At 43.9% G+C, this 21,700-nt stretch overlaps 1 protein-coding gene across 2 annotated transcripts in view; it reads right to left on the reverse strand.

Moving 5' to 3' along the window:
• LOC147701197 (B-cell receptor CD22-like) overlaps positions 1-21,700 on the reverse strand; it is a 339,266-nt gene that overhangs the window by 36,670 nt on the left and 280,896 nt on the right. For both annotated transcript variants that reach the window (XM_086929941.1, XM_086929942.1), the window contains exon 10: positions 16,697-16,793. In XM_086929941.1, the coding sequence (XP_086786067.1) occupies positions 16,697-16,793 (97 nt within the window). The remainder of the gene's footprint in view (positions 1-16,696; positions 16,794-21,700) is intronic.

Here is a 21,700-nt window from a genome sequence, read left to right on the forward strand (position 1 = left end):
CCAGGCCCAACCCAAGTATTTGGCTAGGGCGATAGCAAGATTGGGGGCACAATTTGATCTTAATATTCTTAGTGCCTCAAGATATTTCCTTATCCCCAGATTCCTACAAACCGGTTTTAGCCATCTACTTCTCGGGGCAGCATATATTGGGCAGGCAAACAGGAAATGTGGGATGTCCTCAACGTGTTCTTTACAATAACAACATGTGTTTACATTGCCTAAGGACCATTTGACAGTAAACGCATTAAGGGGTAGGGAACCAATTCTAAACTGGAAATACAGCTTTCTATCTAGGGGTTTGGTAATCAAGTCCCAGTACTGTTCGTATTTAGGGGTTATTTTAGAATCCAAGAACTGGGATGCCAACATGGAAGGTTGATTGGAAATCAAAACAGCATTATATATCATGTCCCAATACATTTTTTTCAATGATTCCTTAGATGGGAAGACCTGGGGGTCTACTGCAGTCCACAGGTGATCCAGGTGCAGTTTTTGAAGCAAGTTCTTAATTTCTTTAAGCCAGGGTATTTTATGAAACCGATCAGAGCTAATGATGTCCATGAGAGCTGATGCATAATGGCCCAATTCTGGAGTAGTCTTTATGCGCCTCCAATATAGGAGAGGACGCAATCTAGCCATGTCCTCAATCTTTTTCCTCCCAAGATCGTATTGAAGCGGGATTAAGGGAGTGCTCTGTGGGAAACCAACCATTCGGCGGAGAAATTTGTTTTCTGCAGTAATCAAAGTACTCAGGTTGGTGAAGCCCCATAGCTCTGATCCCTACAGGCAAGCGCCCAGAACTTTCATACTGTAAATCTCCATTATTGGCTGAATTGGTTTTGTAAATGAAGATTTATGTTTTTGTGCTATAGCCCCGGCCAGTTGATTGAAGTTTAGCACCACAGAGTCCATATGGGATTTCCAGTTCATGTTGGCCTGTAAAGAGATACCTAGATAGGCGAAAGCATTCACTTCCTCCAAAATAGACCCATTAAAATGCATTTTTCCCTTAAATTGCTTAGCGGGACTCAGGATCATGAACTTAGTCTTTGTCGTATTTAGTTCCAAGCCCCGGATCCGACAGAAATCTCCAAAAGCATTGATTGTCTTTTGTAAGCCACTAGGGGTCCGCGAGACCAGTAGAGTGTCATCAGCAAACATTATTACTGGGACTCGCTCCCCATCTAGGATCGGGCATCTGTCGGAAATTGCTTTAGAAAATCTACTATGCCATTGATATAAAGGGAGAATAGGGTGGGGGCCAGGACGCAACCCTGCCTAACCCCACGTTCCACGGGGAAGGGTTCAGTGGCGTCTCCCTGTGCTCCCCACCTAATCCTGGCGTAGTTGTTTTCGTGCATACGCACAAGCAAAGTCAGCAGTTCGGGGCTTATTCCGAGATCGCGCAAAACAATCCATAATTTTTGTCGGGGTACTAGATCAAACGCTGACTTCAAGTCAACGAAAACAGCATATAATGGTCCATTTGCCAAGGTTACATTTTTCCAGAACAAAGTTAAAAAATGGAATACCTGATCAACAGAGCTAGTTAGTGGGCGGAAACCAGCTTGGTACGGGGACAGGATATCCTTATCATCTATCCATGCTTGAATTTTATTTTGGATCATCCTGCCCATCAGTTTTTGTGCCGAGTCGATAAGGCTAATGGGCCTGTAGTTGCTTGGTAAGGCCTTATCCCCTTTTTTAAAAACCGGTATAATCTCTGCCCCCTTCCATGTTGCTGGAATCATTGCTCCTTGTGCGATAGAATTCGCAAGCCATACAAAATATTTACACCAGTTTGCCCTGTCAGATCAAAATACATCCGCTGGTATTCCATCAATTCCTGGTGGCCTACCTCTAGTTACCCCATCCATTGCCTCGTTTACATCTTTCAGTGAGAATATTCCATGGCTATAGAATACCCTTTCTGGCGGCAATTCGGTTGGTGGGGGCAGATTGTCAGCATATTGTGGTTTGAAAAAGTCCACCCATGCTTCCTTTGCTACATGGTTTTTCGGGCAGTCTGCTATTCCCCCGCTACCCCACTTTAAGATGGCCCAAAACTCTTTCTGTTGTTTGGCTACACATGCCTTCTTGAGGTCTAACCATAAATTCTCATCCCACAGTCTTTTTGCCCTGGTTTGGGCTTTCCTGTAATCATCCCTGGCCTTTAATACTCCTACTTTAGTCCTCAATGCTGAACTGAGGTTCTGTCGCGCCAATCTGCAAGAGTGGTCATACCACCCTCTTTTTCTCGGGGGACCAGCACCCTTCCCCTGCTTTGTTTTTTTTAGGAAAAACCTCTGTAGGTTAGTAAAAAACATTGGCTGTGACTCTTCAATAAGTTGATTAAAATTTGGTTCATTACAGTGGATCTGTAGTCTGCTAACCTCTTTGCTAACTACCTCCAATAAGCCCTGCATATCCCCGGGTTTATCTACCAAAGTTGCCCATTTAATGTGACGGAGATTATTAGTTGGGATAACTTCTAGTGTCATGACACCCCTTTCCTTGTTAGATGAGCCATTACCTTGATCCTGATTAAAGAGCAAGCACAACGGATTGTGATCACTCTCCAATCTCGGTGTCACTTTCATGTCTTCTACTTTGTACCAGTCTCTAACATCTATAAGGATGTAGTCTATCGGACTATTTGACCTTAAATTATCAAAGGTATGCGTGCCCTGTAGGTCTGAGGGGGTGCGGCCATTTACTGCCCTCAACCCCCTGGCCAAGCACAAGCTCTTCACCTGTATTGCCACTTCTGTCCATTTCTTTACCATCGGTATATCCAATTGGGGAACTCCCCATTTGGTATCTTCCTCTAGGGCCAGTTCGTTATCTTCGACTCTTAGTGGTTCAAATGTTGTGTTCAGGTCTCCCCCCACTAGGATAGTATAATGTGAAGGGAGGGTCTCTAAATCATTATCCAATGCACCTAACACTTCCGAGGCTTTGCCCCCTTGAGTTCCCCTGGCATAGATATTATATAGGACCATATTATGGCCATCGGCCCAGGCGATCACAATTGGGAGAAGGTCACAATTGGAGACAAACCTCTGCTTGACGGTACATTGTAAGGATTGTCGTACCCAAATAATTAGACCCCCTGAGGGCCGTCCTTTAGTATTCTTTTTTGCGGGAACAAAAAAATTTAAGAAGCCCTGCCGAAAAACAGATGCCACTGCCCAAGTTTCCTGTAACATAATAACATCATGCGAATCAATAAATTCACACCATTCGGGGGTTTCAAGTTTGTGGTGGATTCCCGCCAAGTTCCAAGAAAGAAGTTTGAGACTGGCTTTCGTCTGAGTAACCCGCTCTTGTAAAGAAATACCCTGCCTAAGGTGAAACAAGGGGAGTGTTGGACTACTTTCCCCATTGTATGTAATGGTACGGGTATTTATTTATTTATTTATTTATTTATTTATTTATTTATTTATTTATGCGATTTTTAAAGCTCTGCAATTACCCTTAGGTGTCTCGGCGCTGAGGGCTAGAACTGATACCAATAAAATAGATCTCTGAGGCAGTATTTAGAGTGATTTATGAATAATCATATCATTGAGAAAACAGCCATGTCTTTAGCTGCTTTCTGAAGATGATTAGCGTTGGACTGGATTTTATATTAAAAGGAAGGGAATTCCATAGTTTTGCTGCTGCGATGGTAAAACATCTGTCTCCCCAGTTAACTTTCTTTGTTCTGGGTACGTGAAGCAGATGAGCAGTGTTGGAACGAAGCGTTCTGGAGGTTGCCAAAGGCTTGAGTGAACTCTTAAGAAATTTGGGTCCCACATTATTTATTGCCTTGTAGACAATACAAAGGGCCTTGATTTTCGTGCGACTTCTGACCGGAAGCCAGTGCAGTTGGTCCAGATGTCTAGAGACAGAGCTAAATTTTGGAATGGCCAATAAAACTCTGGCTGAGGCGTTTTGTATCATTTGAAGTTTAGAGATGACCTTTTGTTGTGCGTTGAGGAAGAGGGCATTGCAGTAGTCAGTGCGTGAAAACACCAGTGTTGATATTAGTGTTTTTCCTGTAGTTGTAGGAAGATAAGGGAGAAGTTTTTTTATTTTCCTTAAGATGTTGAATGATGATGATACTACAGCGTTCACATGATGATGGAAAAGGAGTTTATCATCAAATATTACTCCCAAGTTTCTGACTTTACTGACCGGTTGAGATGGAGTTCCCATTTCCTCCGGCCACCATAAGGGAGACCACAGAGGCTGAATCCTACCAAATAGCATGACTTCCGTCTTTGAAGAATTAAGTTTTAGACAGTTGGAAGCCATCCAACTGCTGATGGCCCTCATGCCGTCCTTGAAGTTTGCTGCTATCTTGGAACCATTTTTGTGTATGGATAATACCAGCTGGGTATCGTCAGCGTATGTTGTTAGGTTGATGTTATAGGCTTTTATTACCCTTGCTAAGTCCGAAACATAGATATTAAAAAGGGTCGGACTTAGCGAGGAACCCTGCGGCACTCCACAAGGAAGGCTGAAGGTAGGAGAAGTAAAAGTACCTAACTTAACTGCCTGTTTGCGGTCAGCCAGGAAAGATGTAATAAGATCTCTGGCTTTGTGTTTAATTCCGATGGCCTCGACACGGCCGATCAAAGTGGAGTGATCGACCGTGTCGAAAGCCGCCGATAGGTCCAGCAAAATCAGGACAGCCTGTCCTCCGTTGTCCATCGTGGTTCTTATTTCATCTGCGGCCCTAATCAAGGCAGTTTCTGTTCCATGACCTTGTCGGAAACCGAACTGAGTGTCATCTAAAAGGTCGTTAGTTTGAATGAAATCAGACAGTTGTTTGTTCATGACAGATTCAAAGATCTTAGCTGGGAACGGCAGAGATGCAATAGGACGGTAGCTGGAAGGTAGTGAAGGATCCAGGGATGGTTTTTAAGGAGTGGTTTGATTATAGTATTTTTCCAGATAGTTGGATATGAACCTGTTAAAAACATGATGTTACAGATGTGTGTCAGTGGTAAAGTAATGATATCTGGAATAGTGTTGAGAATGGAAGGGTGACAGGGGTCCAATGGGGAACCAGATTTAATTGACAGAATTAGTTTATGGATGTGTTGTGAATGAATCTTAGTGAATTCCATTAAAGCTGTAGTACTCAGGTTTGTTTGTATGTTAAATGAATCAGTGATATTGGAATTTGGAGTGAAATCCTTAAATATAGATGTGACCTTTTCAGAGAAGAAGTCAGCCAATATATTGCAAAGAGTTTGAGATGCTTCGGTGGGTGGATTGGATGGTTCAGCAAGATGGTTTACTACTTCGAACAGTTTCTTCATGCTGCATTTAGCTTGGTCTATTTGGGTGGTATAATAGATGTTTTTTTCTGTAGCTATTCTCTGCTTATAGCTATGAAGTGCAGCTTTATATGTTGTTTTATCTGATGAGTTGTAATGTTTGCGCCAGTGGCGCCCTAAGTTACGACAGTGTTGTCGTTGAAGTCTAAGTTGTTCAGTAAACCAAGGGGCAGAGGGGGTCTTCCTGTTGTGTTTGGATATTCTGGATGGAGCTAATGTGGAAAATGCCCCTTCCAGAATGGAGGTGTATCTGATGGCTGCAGAATTTGGGTCAGTTTCAGTGTCTATACCCATGAAAGCTTCAGTGAGAATCTGTGCAAGTTGATTATAATCTAGGTTTTTCCAGTCTCTGGTGGTTTGATAGGAGTTCTGAGATGTACTTTTAAGAGCTGTAGTTTTAGTTTTAATATCAAATAGTATGGCAGAGTGATCAGACCATACTAGAGGTAATATTTTGTTCATGGTAATGTGTGGATTATTGGTAAAAATACCATCAAGCGTATGTCCTGCTTTGTGTGTTGGAGCCGTTATCAATTGTTCAAGTTCCACGGAGAGAAGGTCATTAATGAGCTGGTCAGTGTCTTTGTCCGTCAGGGATTCGAGATGGAAATTAAAATCACCCAATACGGTGAAGTATTTGTGTTCCACGGCTAACTCACTCAGTTGATGGAGTTGTGAAAGAAATGTCGTACGAGAGCCTGGGGGTCGGTACAGAAGGGCACCTGTAAATGTTTGATTGGTGGTAAGCGTCACAGTAAAGGCAAATGCCTCACAGCTCATGTGTTTTAAATCAATAGCTTTAACGCGGAGGCTATTGCGATATATTATTGCAATCCCTCCACCCTTATGAGATGCGGTCCTGCCTATGGACACAGTAATCTTCCGGCATGGCAGCTTTAAAATCTGGTCCCGATGCATCGTCTCCCCAAGGTTCAGTAAGAAACAGGAGGTCGATAGCGTAGGTATTAAGCAGCTCTAATATGTCTATTTTATGGCAAGGAAGCGAGAGAACATTGACAAGTGCCGCTTGTATTTGTTTCTGGGTTGTCGGTATTGCCGGGTAGGTTTTTTTACAGAGAGTACAAAGAAATGGCCCTCCGATGGGATCAGCGAGTAGGCATATCGGGGGGTCATGCGCCTTGTGTAAGGTGTTGTTTAAGTTAAGAAGGTCATTAGCTGTGTAGACCAACCTTGATGTCTCCAATGGTGCAGGGGGGGTGGCCCTGGGCTCGGTCCAGGCTCGGACGGGCGCAGACGGGCTTGGCTTAGGCGCGGCATCGGGGCGCGCCCGGCGCGCCCGCTGCGCCAGCTCGCTGCGCCGTCTGGCCATGACACACATGATATAGGAAGAGGAGGTTGGGAGTCCGGCGCGACTTGAGCGCTGACCCCGCTACTCCCAAGATGGCGCCCACCGCCGCTAGACGCCTGAACAAATCGTCAGAAACGGTGGTAGGAAATGAGTGAAGCGTGTGGAGGGTGTTAGAGTTCCTAATTTAAATTCCCCAATTATTCTGAAGTTAAAAGCCCCCAAAATACAATTTATCGATCAGTTAAAAAAATTCTTCCTACATAGATAATAAACGCGTCTAAAATAATGCAGTCACAGTTCTAGTTCACAGGTAATAAACGCTAAGCTCGCAGCCCCAGTTGCAATCACCGGGGAGAGCTTCTAAGGCAATGCGGCCACCGGGAAGCCTTGCTTAAGTATTCTGGGAGGGCGGGAGTCCGACGCGACTAGAGCGCTGACCCCGCTACTCCCAAGATGGCGCCCACCGCCGCCAGACGCCTGAACAAATCGTCAGAAACAGTGGTAGGAAATGAGTGAAGCGTGTGGAGAGTGTTAGAGTTCCTAATTTAAATTCCCCAATTATTCTGAAGTTAAAAGCCCCCAAAATACAATTTATCGATCAGTTTAAAAAATTCTTCCTACATAGATAATAAACGCTTCTAAAATAATGCAGTCACAGTTCTAGTTCACAGGTAACAAACGATTAGCTCGCAGCCCCAGTTGCAATCACCGGGGAGAGCTTCTATTTGGTGGCAAATGCTCTACTATGTTAAGGGAATCTACCCTGAGACCAGATGTCTTACCAACACTATGATTTGTTTCTAAGAGCTTTATAGTGACATCATTTCCATTTTTTTGGGGCTCTGCAGCATTATTCTTTTCTATGCTCATCCGTACTTGCAGTCAATCACATTCATTAAGACCAGAAAGTGCCGCGAACCTATTTTCCATCGGGATTCCCCAGTTATTCCTTGTATCAAGGGTTTTGGCTTTTGCAAGGAGCTGCTCCGTTATTGTCTCTGGGCATCTCAGGTTCTTGGTGAGCCTACATGCCCTCGATATCACCCCACCCGGGAGGGTCCAGCAGATCTAATGGTATATTGCTTTAAAGAATTTGCCATCGTTTGAAGAAGTCACAGGTGAAAACGTTGGCACACATGGCTTTTTTTCAACTCAATTTCAATATTTTTTTCATTTCAATTGTTAGCTTTTATAGGAAAACCTTGAGTAATCTACACAAATGACCCTTTGCTAAGTTCAGAACTGTGTTTACGTTTCTGAAATGTATAGCTTTCCGGGGCCCATTATTGCTTTTACACTGATTTCTACCACTGAAATGAGGTTCAAGGCACAAAAAATAGTAAAAATAGACTATGTCCCAGTAAAATGCCAAAACTGTGTAGAAAATGAGGGTTTTATGACAAAATCTGCCTGTCCCTGAAAGCTTAGAAGATGGTGATTTCAGGTCCACAAACCCTTAGTTTATGCCATTTGCTGGGAAAAAAACAGACGCTCACTTCTGCAGCACTTTGTCCCCATTATTCCCCTGAAAAAACCCACATATTGATGTATTTTGGCATATTTTTGGGTCCCTTCCAAGGGAATCCACAATCCCTGGGTACCTTTAAAATCCTCAAGATGTTGGAAGAAAATTACACAAATTTGGTGTGGATACCTTATGTGGACAAAACATTAAAGGGGCCTAAGCGTAACCTACCTCAAATAGCCAAAAAAAGGACAGGCAGCGAAGGGGTAAAAGTGTAGTACAAATACTGTTATGCAGAAGCACTTTGTGTTCATAAATATAACAGGGCCACTTTCCTGTGCAGATTCCTTAAACATATTTTAGGAATATAACTGTGGGATTTTGAAGAGCTACAAACTTTTCTCGATCATTCAAATCCATTTTGCAGTTGGCCATTCATTTGCTATTGAAAGGAAGCACATTCCACAGCTGTGAGGCCCATGCTGAGAATGCAAGAGACACCTTCTGCTGTTTCTGAATTGTGGGATTACAATATTTTGCTCTCCGGTTTACCAGATAACTTCTTGTTTGGTATGAAGTGAATGAAATTTGTTACTAAGAAATACACAGTTTTTTAAACTTTGTTGATTTTATGCAAACACGAGGCTTTTTTAACAAAAATGGTTTACATAGTAATGCACTCAATTGTAACAAAACATATTGGATGCTACATTTGTAGATTGTGGAGGGTGGGGGCATGCTTGTAAGAGAAAACCTCTACAGGCCAGTAACAAAATATAGACTGTCTAAATATTCAGAGTGACTGATACCTAGCAAGTTATTGTACATTTAATGGTTAGAGAGTGCTTGGTGCTTCACAGATAAAAAGCAAGCTTGATGTCACATGGAATGGTAGGAGCGTTGATCATATAGATAAGCAAGGCTGAGGGCAGAATTCCTTTATACGGTTATAGAATTCCGCTGTTTCTTGCAATATTTTTTTATGCGTGGGAGATGCTACTTTATTCTTCATAATTCATGGCCACATCTTCACCTTTCCCACAAACCGCTTAGATCCTTGGTGCATAGCTCTTTCATGTGAAAAGGAAAGCATGTTTTCAAACAAGATGCATGAAAATATATTCTGTAATGTAAAATTAAAAACATCAACAAGCTGCTAGGTACTTGTCACAAAAAGACATTAGAATCAGTTTATTATAGTCAGTTTGAAAAAAGGTGCAGTATCTCAGAATGTGTAGAAACATGCAGAAAGATTTTAACTTTCCTATAATTACCCAAGGAGTTCAAAAAACGAAACCTTTCCTTCTGCTTGTCACTGTACAGCTAGAAAAATAGAACAAAAGACAGAAAAGCCACGCTTTAATTATGCTTAAATTGTGCCCTTGACTTTACCTGCTACTCGCTCTGGCAGCAGGCACTGTGATGTCAGACCTCAGTTGTAATAGGTTACAACAGTTGAAAAGCTACCTTATTTCTTTATAGTAGACGCCTGTTACAAGTTGCTGATTATAAAGAAATTAGAGATGAGGTTTTGATACAGTGATTACAAAACACCATGTATTATAATTGATGACCTTGTTGAAGGGGTAAATGAATATTGGGCTAAACCAACTGTTTGATCTGGGGGTCTCTAGTTGGCAATGGTATTCACCTTTGTCCAAATAGGGACCCTTACTTCTAAGTCAGGATAAGGGGATTACACTCCCTAATAACCCCTTCCAGCTCCCAGCGGCACGCACGTGACTGGAGTCAGAATTCCCAGCAAGGAAATTCAGGAGGGAGCTGGAGGTGAAGTCTTTTGGCCCTGAGACTTCTGCAGGAGGCAAGAACAGTTCAAGCCCTTGGAGAATATTCTGTAGCTGAGTGAAAGTCCTTAAAAAGTTATTTCTCCTTTCCCTTGGCAATGAAGCAACGACTGCAGGCCAACCCAGCAAACAGCACACTGGCAGAGGAGCAGTCCAAACTCCTGCAGCTTCCTTGGTTCTTCTCCTTGGCAGAAGGGTTTCTTGTTCCAGAAGTGATCTAAAGTCTTTGGGACTGAGTCCCAATATTTATACTCCAAGATCCTTTGTTCTCTGAAGGCAGAGAGGCCTCTGCCCAGTTCAAACCAGTTCCTGAGCACTGTGTTTACATGACTCTTCTCTTCCTTTCACTGTACAGGGCAGAAACATCAGACGCCCCACAGGAGGTGGAGCCAGGACAGGGTAGGGAAGATGCAGCTCTGGAGCACTCTGTTGACATGGTTCTTCTTCTTCTTTCACAGTGCTGGGCAAATACATCAGACAAGCCAAAGGGGGTGGAGCCAGTATTGTAGAGGGAAGGCCCAGCCCTATTCAGGTCTCAGAAGCAACTCCCCCCTCCCATCTGGGTGCTGATCTCTCTATTCACCATTAGGCTGCCCCAGCCTGTCTCCTGGAATTCCCCAGCCCTGTCACACACAAACCCAGACAAGGAATACACAAGTCAGCAGAGGCGGGCTCAAATGGTTAAGCAAGCAAATACCTACTTTCTAAAAGTGGTATTTGAAAACACAGAATATTAAAATAAACTTTACTAAAAGATGTATTTTATTATCCTGAGTTCAGGCACACTAAACTCAAATTGTTACCATGTTCCCTGAGTCAGTTAAGATTGTAGGGATGTAACAATCTTATCTGCCCATTCTGGCCTCTGAGAACAGGTAGCCTTCAATAGTGAAAAATGAAAAGGGCAGTAATTCACTTTATAGGACATGCTACACACATCAGAGCATGTCCTACCTTATACTTACAATGCACCCTGCCCTTGGGCCTACCATAGGGGTATCTAATATGAAGCAAAGGGAATGTTTAGGTACTGGCAAGTGGGTGCACTTGGCCAAGTTGACAGGGTAGTCACAGACTACACACGGGCCTTGCAATGGCAGGCCTGAGACACACTTTACAAGCTGCTTCTGTGGGTGGCACAACCAGTGCTGCAAGCCCACCAGCAGCATTTGCTCTACAAGCCCTGGGCACAAATGGTGCACTGTACTAGGGGCTGACAGTAGATCAAATAACCCAATCATGGAATAACCAATTAGTATCTCAATTTACCATAGGGAGCACTTGAAATGTGGCACTGATTAGCAGTGGCACAGGGCCCAAAACATACAACCAGCAAAAACATATCAAAACAAAGGAGGCAATCCGTCAAAAAATGGAAGGGAGACTCACACCAATGATGTCTGGTCTAACACCAACCATAAGACTGTTGCTGGAATTTCTGCTCTGCTTATGATGAGATTGCTGATTAGAATGGTGGGTGTTTTTAATTATTTAATGGCAGAAGGGGCTGATTTAGCAGAAATTCAGTAGCTGGGGTCTCTACACAATAGTAGAAATGATTGGAATACTTTTGGAATATGAGAAAAGTATCAGGAGGGAATTTGATGTTAAGAAGTGGATTGCCGAAGGTAGAGAATCTGTTTTGTCAGAAACGAGCTTGAATCAAAAGAGTGCCTTTCTGTTACAAATGGGGGTGTCTAGTTGGCAGAGGTAGGTACCTTTGTCCAATTAGGGACCCTTGCTTCAAGTCAGGGTAAGGGCGATACACACTTTAAATAATCCCTGCTCACCCCCTGGGTAGCTTGGCAAGAGCAGACACGCTTAGCCCAAAGGCAATGTATACAATATTTGTACCAACACTCACAGTAACACAATGAAAACACCACAAATGGACACCACACCAATTTAGAACTATAAAATATATTTATCTAAACTACACAAGACCAAAACGACAAAAAACCAACACACAGATACTCAATAAAATGTATTTCAAAGGATGTTGTAAAAATGTGCTTGTAGAAATCAAATAGCACTAACTGGGGCTATCATGTCACGACAGCACAAAATCCAAAGTATGGCGCCACCCGCGAGGATAGCGGTGTTGGGCGCGGAGTCAAACAGACCCCCAAACAACAGTACCTTGGAAAATGATGTTGTGATGTTGCACGGCATCGGAGATGGCCGGTGTCGGCTCCGGTGATGATGCGATGACGGCAAGTTTCTCAAGTCACTCTAGGCGGTTATCGGCGCTGCGATAACAAGCTGGCAAAGATGGAGTCAATGAAGGCGATGGCGTCGGGCATGACCGACCACTGCCGGCATCGGCAGGCATCATAGGCCGTCGGAGCTGCGTCGTTCACTTCACGAGCAGCTCTCCCGCCTAAGTGTAGGTCGCAGCAGTGTCAACGGCACCGAAAACACATTTTCGTGCTTCTATTGGATTTCTTCCAGCTCCCAAAAGCAGAAACAACCTCCAGGGGCCCAACTCAGTTGCAAGGCAAGTCAGAACTCCCAGCAAGGAAGTTATGAGGAACTAGGGGTGGAGTCATTTTGTTCCTGGGACTTCAAAACAGGAGGTAGCTCTTCTTCAGGCCCTTGGAGCCTTTCTTTAAGCAGGGGACACAGCAGAGTCCTTATTCAAGCAGGGGACACAGCACACAGCAACGTCCTTCTCCTTTCTTTGGCAGAAACAACAACTGCAAGCCAATCTCAGACACACAGCAAGGGCAGTACTTCTCACTTTCACCAACCCTTCTCCTAAGCAAAGGTTCTTCTTGATACCAGCAAGAGTCTAAAGTGCAGGAGGTTTAGGTCTAGTATGTATACCCCAAAATGTCTTTGATGCCTTTGTGCACGGGGCTCTGAGCGCTGTCTAAACCCCTTCTGGAAGCACTCTGCCAATGCACAACAAAATCCTTTGTCAGTGTGAGCCTTGGTTTCAGATGCACCACAGGGAGACAGAGCCAGCATTGTAGAAGGCAGGCCCAGCCCCATTCAGGTACAGGTGCTACTCCTCCCACCACTCCAAATGCAGATCAGGCCTATTCAGCCTAGTGCTGACTCATCCAGACTCCTGGAGCCTTTCCATTTCCCATAGAACCTGTCACTTCAAAGCCAGACAGTCAATCCACAAACAGGCAGAGGCACACAGAAAGGTTGTACAAGAAAATAGCCACTTTCTAAAAGTGCTATTTTCAAACACAGATTTTAAAAACCATCCTTACTAAAAGATGTATTATTAAATTCTGAATTTAGGGATACCAGACTCAAATTTTCTATCTCACTCCTAAGGGAAGACATGCTTGTAAAATGTTACAGAGCATTCCCCATTTGGTCTTATAAGCAAGATAGCCTTTCAATAGTGAAAAACTAAATTGCCAGTATTTCACTATCAGGACATGTTACACACACCAGTACATGTCCTACCTTTCACATACACTGCACCCTGCCCAGGGGGGTACCTTGGCCCCTACTATAGGGGTGTCTTATGTGCAAGGAAAGGAAAGGGTAGGGCCTGGCAAGTGGGTGCACTTGCCAGGTCGACATTGCACTTATCAAACTGCGCGCAGGCACTGCGGTGGCAGGCCTGAGATATCTTTTCCGGGCTACTCGTGTGGGTGGCACAATCAGCGCTGCAAGCCCACTAGTAGCATCTGATTTACCAGACCTGGCACACTTTACTAGGGACCTACAAGCATATGCACTTTAACACTGATCAGCAGTGGTAAAGTGACCACAGGTCATGAAAAAGTAGGAGGAAAAAGCAAAAAGTTTGGGGCTAACCCTGCAAAAAGGGCAATTTCCAGCACTATTGATGTTATATTTTTATTGAGCATTTAGTGACTAATGCGGTATTACTGGACAAGGAGATGGGGGAAGCGAAGAACATTTCAGTGTCATAAGTACTAAATCTTGTAGCATCGCCTCCTTTCAGAATTCTGCAACAACCTTAATAGGGACTTGAGGGATTTGGGCCAAAAGATTTCATGTCAGTAGCCAATGGCACATTCCTAGGGAAACTCATTGATAAAGCAGCTGTCACACAGGTCTCAGGTCTTGTAAAAAAAGCAACATTCTTTTTGACTAACAGAACAGTTTCCACCCAAGGAAGAGGCACACAATCTGTGTTAATTGCTGTGTGGGGTGACCTCAAGAGTAATAATCCAAATTTTGTAAATCATAAACATATCACCCCTTATGATTTCATGGTGCTGGGGACATTCCGGGATATTAAGTGAGCTATTGCCCAGAGTCACATGATGCTGAGCTGAGTTGCCGCCGGCGATCGAACCGTGAGCCGCTCTGGTCTCTGCACCACACTTACCCACAAGAGGGACCAACAGAACAGTCTATTGCTATATGGGGTAACTTCAAGAATACATATGATTCCAACTGATTACTGCCCTCATTTGTAAACCTGTCTTCACCATTTGACATTGTACACTATGATCTATTACTTTTTTGACCTAAATACTATTGCCTTACTGCTACCTCGCTTCCTGTTCTTTGCCTACTGCTACTTCAAATAAAATATGTTACTATTTTACAATTACATTGTCCACCTACCTTTATATTGTCCCTCCACACTAGCACAAAGTGTGTATCAAATTTTTAATTTACAATCTTTATATTTTATTTTTAATTCCAGTATTCCTCTGTACCTGTTTTTTATTTTCTTAGCACAATGTATTAAACACCATTTTATATTATTAGTGAAGACAGTCATGGTCAAAATACATGAAATGTTGTTTTCAACACATTGGAATTTTTCTCAGATAAATATTGCATGAATTTATTTTGACATATGAAGTCAGTAAGTACCATTAAAAACATACTGGCTATGTCAATATTGCATATGGAAAACTGAGAATGAGTGAGAAAATCAGAATATGCTTTGAGTATTTAATAAATATTGAAACAGCACTGGAAATTAGGGTGCTTTTATTCTTGTATACATGGCATCAAATGTGACAGAGATAAAAAATTTAAAAAATGTGGATCCTGGTGGATGCACACCTCTTCTTGTAGATGATGCAAATTTACTCACAAAAACAACAAGTGATGGACCGAATGTGGATCAATGTCACACATTCCCCCAGTCAAAAGATCTGGGCCCAAATCCATTGTTTTTTTGCACTCCACACCCCCCTGGGTTAGACAATGGCGATATGCAAATCAGCTCTGACCCTGTTGCCCCATGGGAACAGTCCAGTCCGAACTACAAAAGCCATGTCCTTCCCAGAACGGAATCAAGCATCCGAGGACCGGGCCGGTTTCGAGGTAACACCTCTCATCAGCCCGGCTAGCTTGACTCCAAGTGGTGTGGAGTGCCTGGGACCCACGTCTGGGCATCCCCAGCGCACTTAGGGCGGCAATTGCAAAAACAACAAGTGATGGACCGAATGTGGATCAATTTCACACATTCCCCCAGTCAAAAGATCTGGGCCCAAATCCATCGTTTTTTTGCACTCCACACCACCCTGGGTTAGACAATGGCAATATGCAAATCAGCTCTGACCCTGTTGCCCCATGGGAACAGTCCAGTCCGAACCTCCAAAGCCATGTCCTTCCCAGAACGGAATCAAGCATCCGAGGACCGGACCGGTTTCGAGGTAACACCTCTCATCAGCCCGGCTAGCTTGACTCCAAGTGGTGTGGAGTGCCTGGGACCCACGTCTGGGCATCCCCAGCGCACTTAGGGCGGCAATTGCAAAAACAACAAGTGATGGACCGAATGTGGATCAATGTCACACATTCCCCCAGTCAAAAGATCTGGGCCCAAATCCATCGTTTTTTTGCACTCCACACCACCCTGGGTTAGACAATGGCGATATGCAAATCAGCTCTGACCCTGTTGCCCCATGGGAGCAGTCCAGTCCGAACTACAAAAGCCATGTCCGTCCCAGAACGGAATCAAGCATCCGAGGACCGGACCGGTTTCGAGGTAACACCTCTCATCAGCCCGGCTAGCTTGACTCCAAGTAAGACATTGATCTACATTCTGTCCATCAAATTGTTTTTTGTAATTTTCTCCCTGAGTGTACTGGGGTAGCTCAGACGTGGGTCCCAGAGCCTCCACACCACTGGAGTCAAGCTAGCCGGGCTGATGAGAGGTGTTACCTCGAAACCGGTCCGGTCCTCGGATGCTTGATTCCGGTCTGGGAAAGATATGGCTGTTGTAGTTCGGACTGGACTGTTCCCATGGGGCACAGGGTCAGAGCTGATTTGCATAAAGCCATTATCTGACCCAGGGTGGTGTGGAGTGCAAACAACGATGGATTTAGGCCCAGATCCTTGTACTGGGGTGAATGTAAGACATTGATCTACATTCTGTCCATCAAATTGTTTTTTGCAAATTTACTCACAGTCAACATTGATAGAAACCTCTCTTTCAAAATATATTCCGTTCAAAAGACTCAGCCAGCCAGACAGTAACTCTCATGCCTGTGCTGAATCAACATATATCATACAGATACTGATCTCAGGACTGCCATTACAACATCTACCCTCTCCCACCTGCATTTTGATAATGTTATGTTCATTGACATCACTGAAACCCGTTTATTGCTCAAAGAGTGATGATTCTGCCTGTTCGCCAATGATGAATGTGCTCACCCGCTTCACTTAGAGTGACCTACTGCTACTAGATTCAGGCTCTACAAGTTTACCTCCAGGCACCATACAATATTGGATGCTAAAATAAACTTAGCTCTCTTTGTTGAACTGTCAGAAAAGCTAGGAGATGTTTCCTTTCTGATTTTCAAATATTGAATAGGGCTGTGCTTACCAGATTTCGAATCGGAGGACCAACACCACCATCAGGACAAGGAATAAGACAACCCCAATTGCCACAGCAACAAATTTCGCTATTGAACGTGAGCTGTCTGCAATATGGAATAAAAAAGAAATTTAGATCACTTAGCCTACCTGTGATTTTCTACCAAAAATGTAAAATAATATCTCCAAGAAATATGGACATGCGTATAACTTTCAATTTCCATTTCGTGGTAAGTTAGCTGAGATCCCTCTAAAAAAATTGAAATCTAACTATTTCTAAATGTTTAAAATGATCTGATTTGATGTATTTAATTATAAACGTAATTCCCCTCTCGTTTCCCTCTGTTATATGTACACTATGCATCCCTTTTAGAATTTATCCTGAATTTTCATGCAAAAGTCAAGACAGAAGCAGATGGACTGTACATGTAAATGTTTACAGAGTAATGTTTTTGCTTCAGGTGTTCCATGTCAAAGCCTATTGAAGCAATTAAAGCCACTTTAGCAGACTACCAGACAAAAAAGCAATTCTCCTGTATGTTATAGGAACCAAGGGAGAACTGTTTTTCATTATCATTAACTCTTTATAGCCTGCAATATATCTCAGTTAGGTGAGGGCTTGATGCATTAAGAATGTAATCAATGGAGGGAAAATTTGATTGCCTTCTTTCCATGGTAGATAACTGTGAACCAATCATTTTGAAATAGTTACACTTGTTAGATACAGTACTTTCAAGAGTCAGATATTAGGTTTTAAGAAATTATCAATATCTTATTGCTTCAAGTAATGGTTACAGATGCAACCCACTTCACATCATGAATATGAAAGTCATCTAAATATGATTAATATGCATTCACAGCAATGACTCAAAAACACACTAAAAGCAACTGACCCTCTTGTGTGTTGGCGATTATCAGGGCCATCTCTTGAAAAAGATATTACAGATGTTTGTTGGCAAGTATCAATGTTCAGAAATGGGGGTTTGTGGGAACTAGTTTATGGTAGGCAAAAGAAGACCTACCCTTGAGAAAGAAGAAAAACGACTGGTTTTGATTTTAGGCAAGGTACCGAAAGTGAACAAATATCTCAAATTGTCAATATGAATATTTACCATGGCTGCCTAGAGTTGGGAGACCTCGATAAGGGGGAAATATTCCTAACGCTTGAGGAAGCCAGAAAAAAATTAAACGTTGGGCATGGACAGTTCCTAACTTTTGCTAGACTTGCCATGGCGGCCCACCTGTGTTGACCAGGCTTCCTGGTGCGGCCTTTGGAATTGTGCATTTTCAATGCTATAGTGGTTCTACAAGGGAGTGGGGTAGGTATATATTTTTCCCAAACCTATAAGGCAATGAGCCAGGGCAAGATGCAACCCCTCTTTAATATATGGGCCAGGTGGGAGCGGGACATGTGGGCCACTATTCATTGACTGAATAGGACAGAAGAGTATAGTGCCATAGGATGGTGTCTACTAAAGCCAGATATCACCTGGTATAATTTCAGATCCTTCATCAAGCCTAACTAACCCACAACACTCTTAGCAGTGTCACAGAGGGAAGTGCTCTAGGTGCGCTAGGTGCAGGCAGGCTGTGGCTGATCCGCTTCTTCTGGGATGGACTTGCCCAATAATGGTGGACTATTTACCAAGGTAAATGAGTATTTGGTAGCTATCCAAAGTTGAGAGTGGAATGCTACTTGAAACAATGTATATTTGATTTGCACCCTATTTATAAAAAGGGAAAAATAAGGTAGTTTGCATCATTGTTGTTGCTGCTGGCAAAATGAAGAATCATGACTAATTACACTCCCAACCCCCTTCCCCTGAGATAGGTTTAGACATTTACTGCGGCCTCGCAAATGTCAGGTCCCTTACAAAGCACAAGTACGAGATTGCAGACATGATCTGCAGTCTTAATTTAGACATACTTTTTATTACAGAAACCTGATCAGATGCTGCCTCTAACCCAGACTTTGTCACTGCAACCCCCAATGGATTTCGGTCTTTCAATCAAAAGAGGGGGTGGAGTAGCAATTATGTTTAGGCAGGAGTACACAGGACCTTTTCATCCAACCTCCACTCCCTTTTATGAGGCTCTTCACTTTGCCCTCGAACTTAGCCCTAGGTCGACCTTCAGAGGCATTTTATTTTACCATCCGCCTGGCGCTAGAAGTGAATTAACTCTAAATCTAGACAGTCTTTGTGAACCAACTCTCTTAAATAATGAGTTCACTATCCTCTGAGACTTCAATTTTTATCTCAAAGATGAGGATGACAGGGAGACAGGTGCTTTACGAGACACACTGGGGGCCATAGGCTTAGCTCAGCTAGTACAGACTCCCATGTATGAGGCTGGGCACACATTAGATGGCATCTTTACCTCAGCGCAGGAACTTGCACTAAAAGAAACCCTGTTGTGTTATCTTATGTTATGTTAGAAGGTATTTATAAAGAGCACAGCTACTCCATGGAGTGTCCGGGCGTTAACATTGACAGCAAATTCGTTAATCAAGTTCAGCATCTAATGTCCCCATCATCTGGCACGGAAGGACTACATAGAGTGGAATAAAGTAGATAAAATGATCCTCCCAACACATTTGGAGGTTTCACGACCACTTTCCCCGCCTGACTTCCGGCGGGGAAAGCAGTACACAGCTGATTTACGTGTCCGGCCAGCTATTAAATCCCATGCTGGGCCGGACGCGCAGCGGATGCACGCAGCAGGCGGGCGCCCGCGTGCCAAAGGCAAGCCCGTCTGCGCCCATCCGCGCCTGTCCACGCCAAGACTGCGACAAGGAAGGGAGATTCTGCCCAATCTTGTTTACATATTGTATATACTTCCGAAGCACTAACACAGCTTAATGCCTATGGACCCTGCAGATGTCTAATTCTACCGGTCAACATAATGGGGGCAGTCAGCTGTATATATTGCAGATTGAAACTTTCAATTAAAACGAACTATACCAGGACTATCGCAGAAACCCATTCTACCCATTTTAAATGAGGTCTAATAAATGCCAGATCCCTAAGTAAGCACTGTCAAGATGTCAGGGACCTAATCATCGATCTTCAGCTAGATTTTGTTTTCATAACCAATACATGGCTGAAAGATTGGTGTAATCCCGACATTGCTACAGCTGTCCCGCCTAGCTATACCATTTACAGGAGAGACAGAATTGGTGGTAGAGGGGGGGGGGCTGGCTATTATTCTTCATGACAATTTGCATTGTGCTAATTTTGATTTAGACACACTTAGGGGAGCTGAGAGCCTTGGCTTTTGCATCTCCCTAAATGCCTTCCTGTCCTTTGCAGGCGCTTTAATCTACCATCCGCCAGATCCTAGCACAGCATAGAATCATCAGGTGAAACTTTAAGCCACCTCCTTCTCAGATATGCCAATTTTACCTTGCTGGGAGACTTTAATCTCCACCTAGAAGGCGGTACTGAGCTAGGAGTACACAATTTTCTTCAAATAGTTGAACTATTTAAACTACACCAGTTGGTAGATGCCCCGACACATGGGGCGGGCTACACTTTGGATAGGGTCTGCTCCAACTTTACTTTGCTCTCTGCAGACAGTCCCATTCCACAGATTTGGCCAGATCATCACTTTGTCCCCCTGTCTCTTAAAGTCCCTCCTAAGAGTCAGCAAGATAAGACGTCAGCGCACTCTCAACCCAGGCGGAAATGGGCACAATTAGCTGCCAACAGGGCTTATCTTCCCGTATTAACAGGTAACTAATTCACATCTCTTTCACGATTGGCTAACAACAACAAGTAATACATTTATGCCACCAGATAAATCTGATGAGACTTGTAAATCAAAAATTCATAAGACCCCTTGGTTCACACCCACTCTTGCACATATACATCTCCAATGCAAGCAACATGATCGGAAGTAAAGAAGCTCTAATGACTCAGAAGACAGATTTGCTTTTAAAATCAGTACGTAATTCTATCATGCTCAGATTAAATCAGCTACAAAAAGAGTACTACGCTAAAAGAATTCAGGAAGTACCGAGCAATATGGAGTCAGCATGAGTGCTCGCGCTGCTCGGCTGCTCACGCCAAATGCGCGGATGTTCGGCTGGCTGCCCTGCGCTAGGCGAGGTGATGCTGGGCTGCCGATTAGAGCACATCGGACGCGGAGACCTTGGAAATCGCTGCGGCTGCTTCCCCTGAACTGCAAATCATTGGAGCTGCTCTTGGGATCCGTGAGCAGCAGCAAGGTCCCCCGCAAGGCATCGCCTAACTCACTCGCTGATTCGCTTCATGTACCGCACCGACCTCACGCGTGGCGCGTGAGCGGGGACGAGCCACCCCGCAAGGGCCTGATTTCACAGGACAACCGCGCTTGGACCTCATTGCCGGCGGCCGCTGTTGTGGTCCTGACCTCATTGCATATCTTCATCGCCCACAAGGCTTCAGGTATAGCTGTCACCCTCATTGACTTGGATCTAGTAACGCAACTCCTTACCTTTAAAACCGCTCCTGGTCCGGAGATGAGTACACGAGGGGCATGGAAGAGGAGCAAGATGCCCGCAAACCCAAATGCCAAGGACTCATCCGCAACTGAGGGAGCCGTGAAGCCCAAACAAGAGGTCAGTGGCAATAAAAAGATGAACTTGGGCAAAGCGAGGGGGACTCAACTTAGAGACAGTAAAGACCTGGGCTCCACTCAACCCCACCTCGCAAAAATGTTTATGGGTACAAAAAGTCAGCTCACTAGCTCCAGCCTCGAAACCAATACAGGGAGGCCTCCCTCTGTCACCCCTAAAGTCCATTTGCGGCAGAAAGGCTCAATTTCCGAAATCAATCATAATGAGGCCTCACTCACCATTTTATCTGAATCTGCTCTGGCTTTAGACATATCCTCTAGGGTGACTGATTGTGATCCGCCCTGTGGGAATACTGATAGTGCCGCCCGACTAGACACTTCACCACAGGCTCTTCCTATTATTCAACAGCAAGAGCCCAGGCAAGGAGACAATAGTTTTGGCTTTACCCTCGCCACC

This window comes from Lissotriton vulgaris, chromosome 7, assembly GCF_964263255.1.
Source record: "Lissotriton vulgaris chromosome 7, aLisVul1.2, whole genome shotgun sequence".
Classification (NCBI taxonomy): domain Eukaryota; kingdom Metazoa; phylum Chordata; class Amphibia; order Caudata; family Salamandridae; genus Lissotriton; species Lissotriton vulgaris.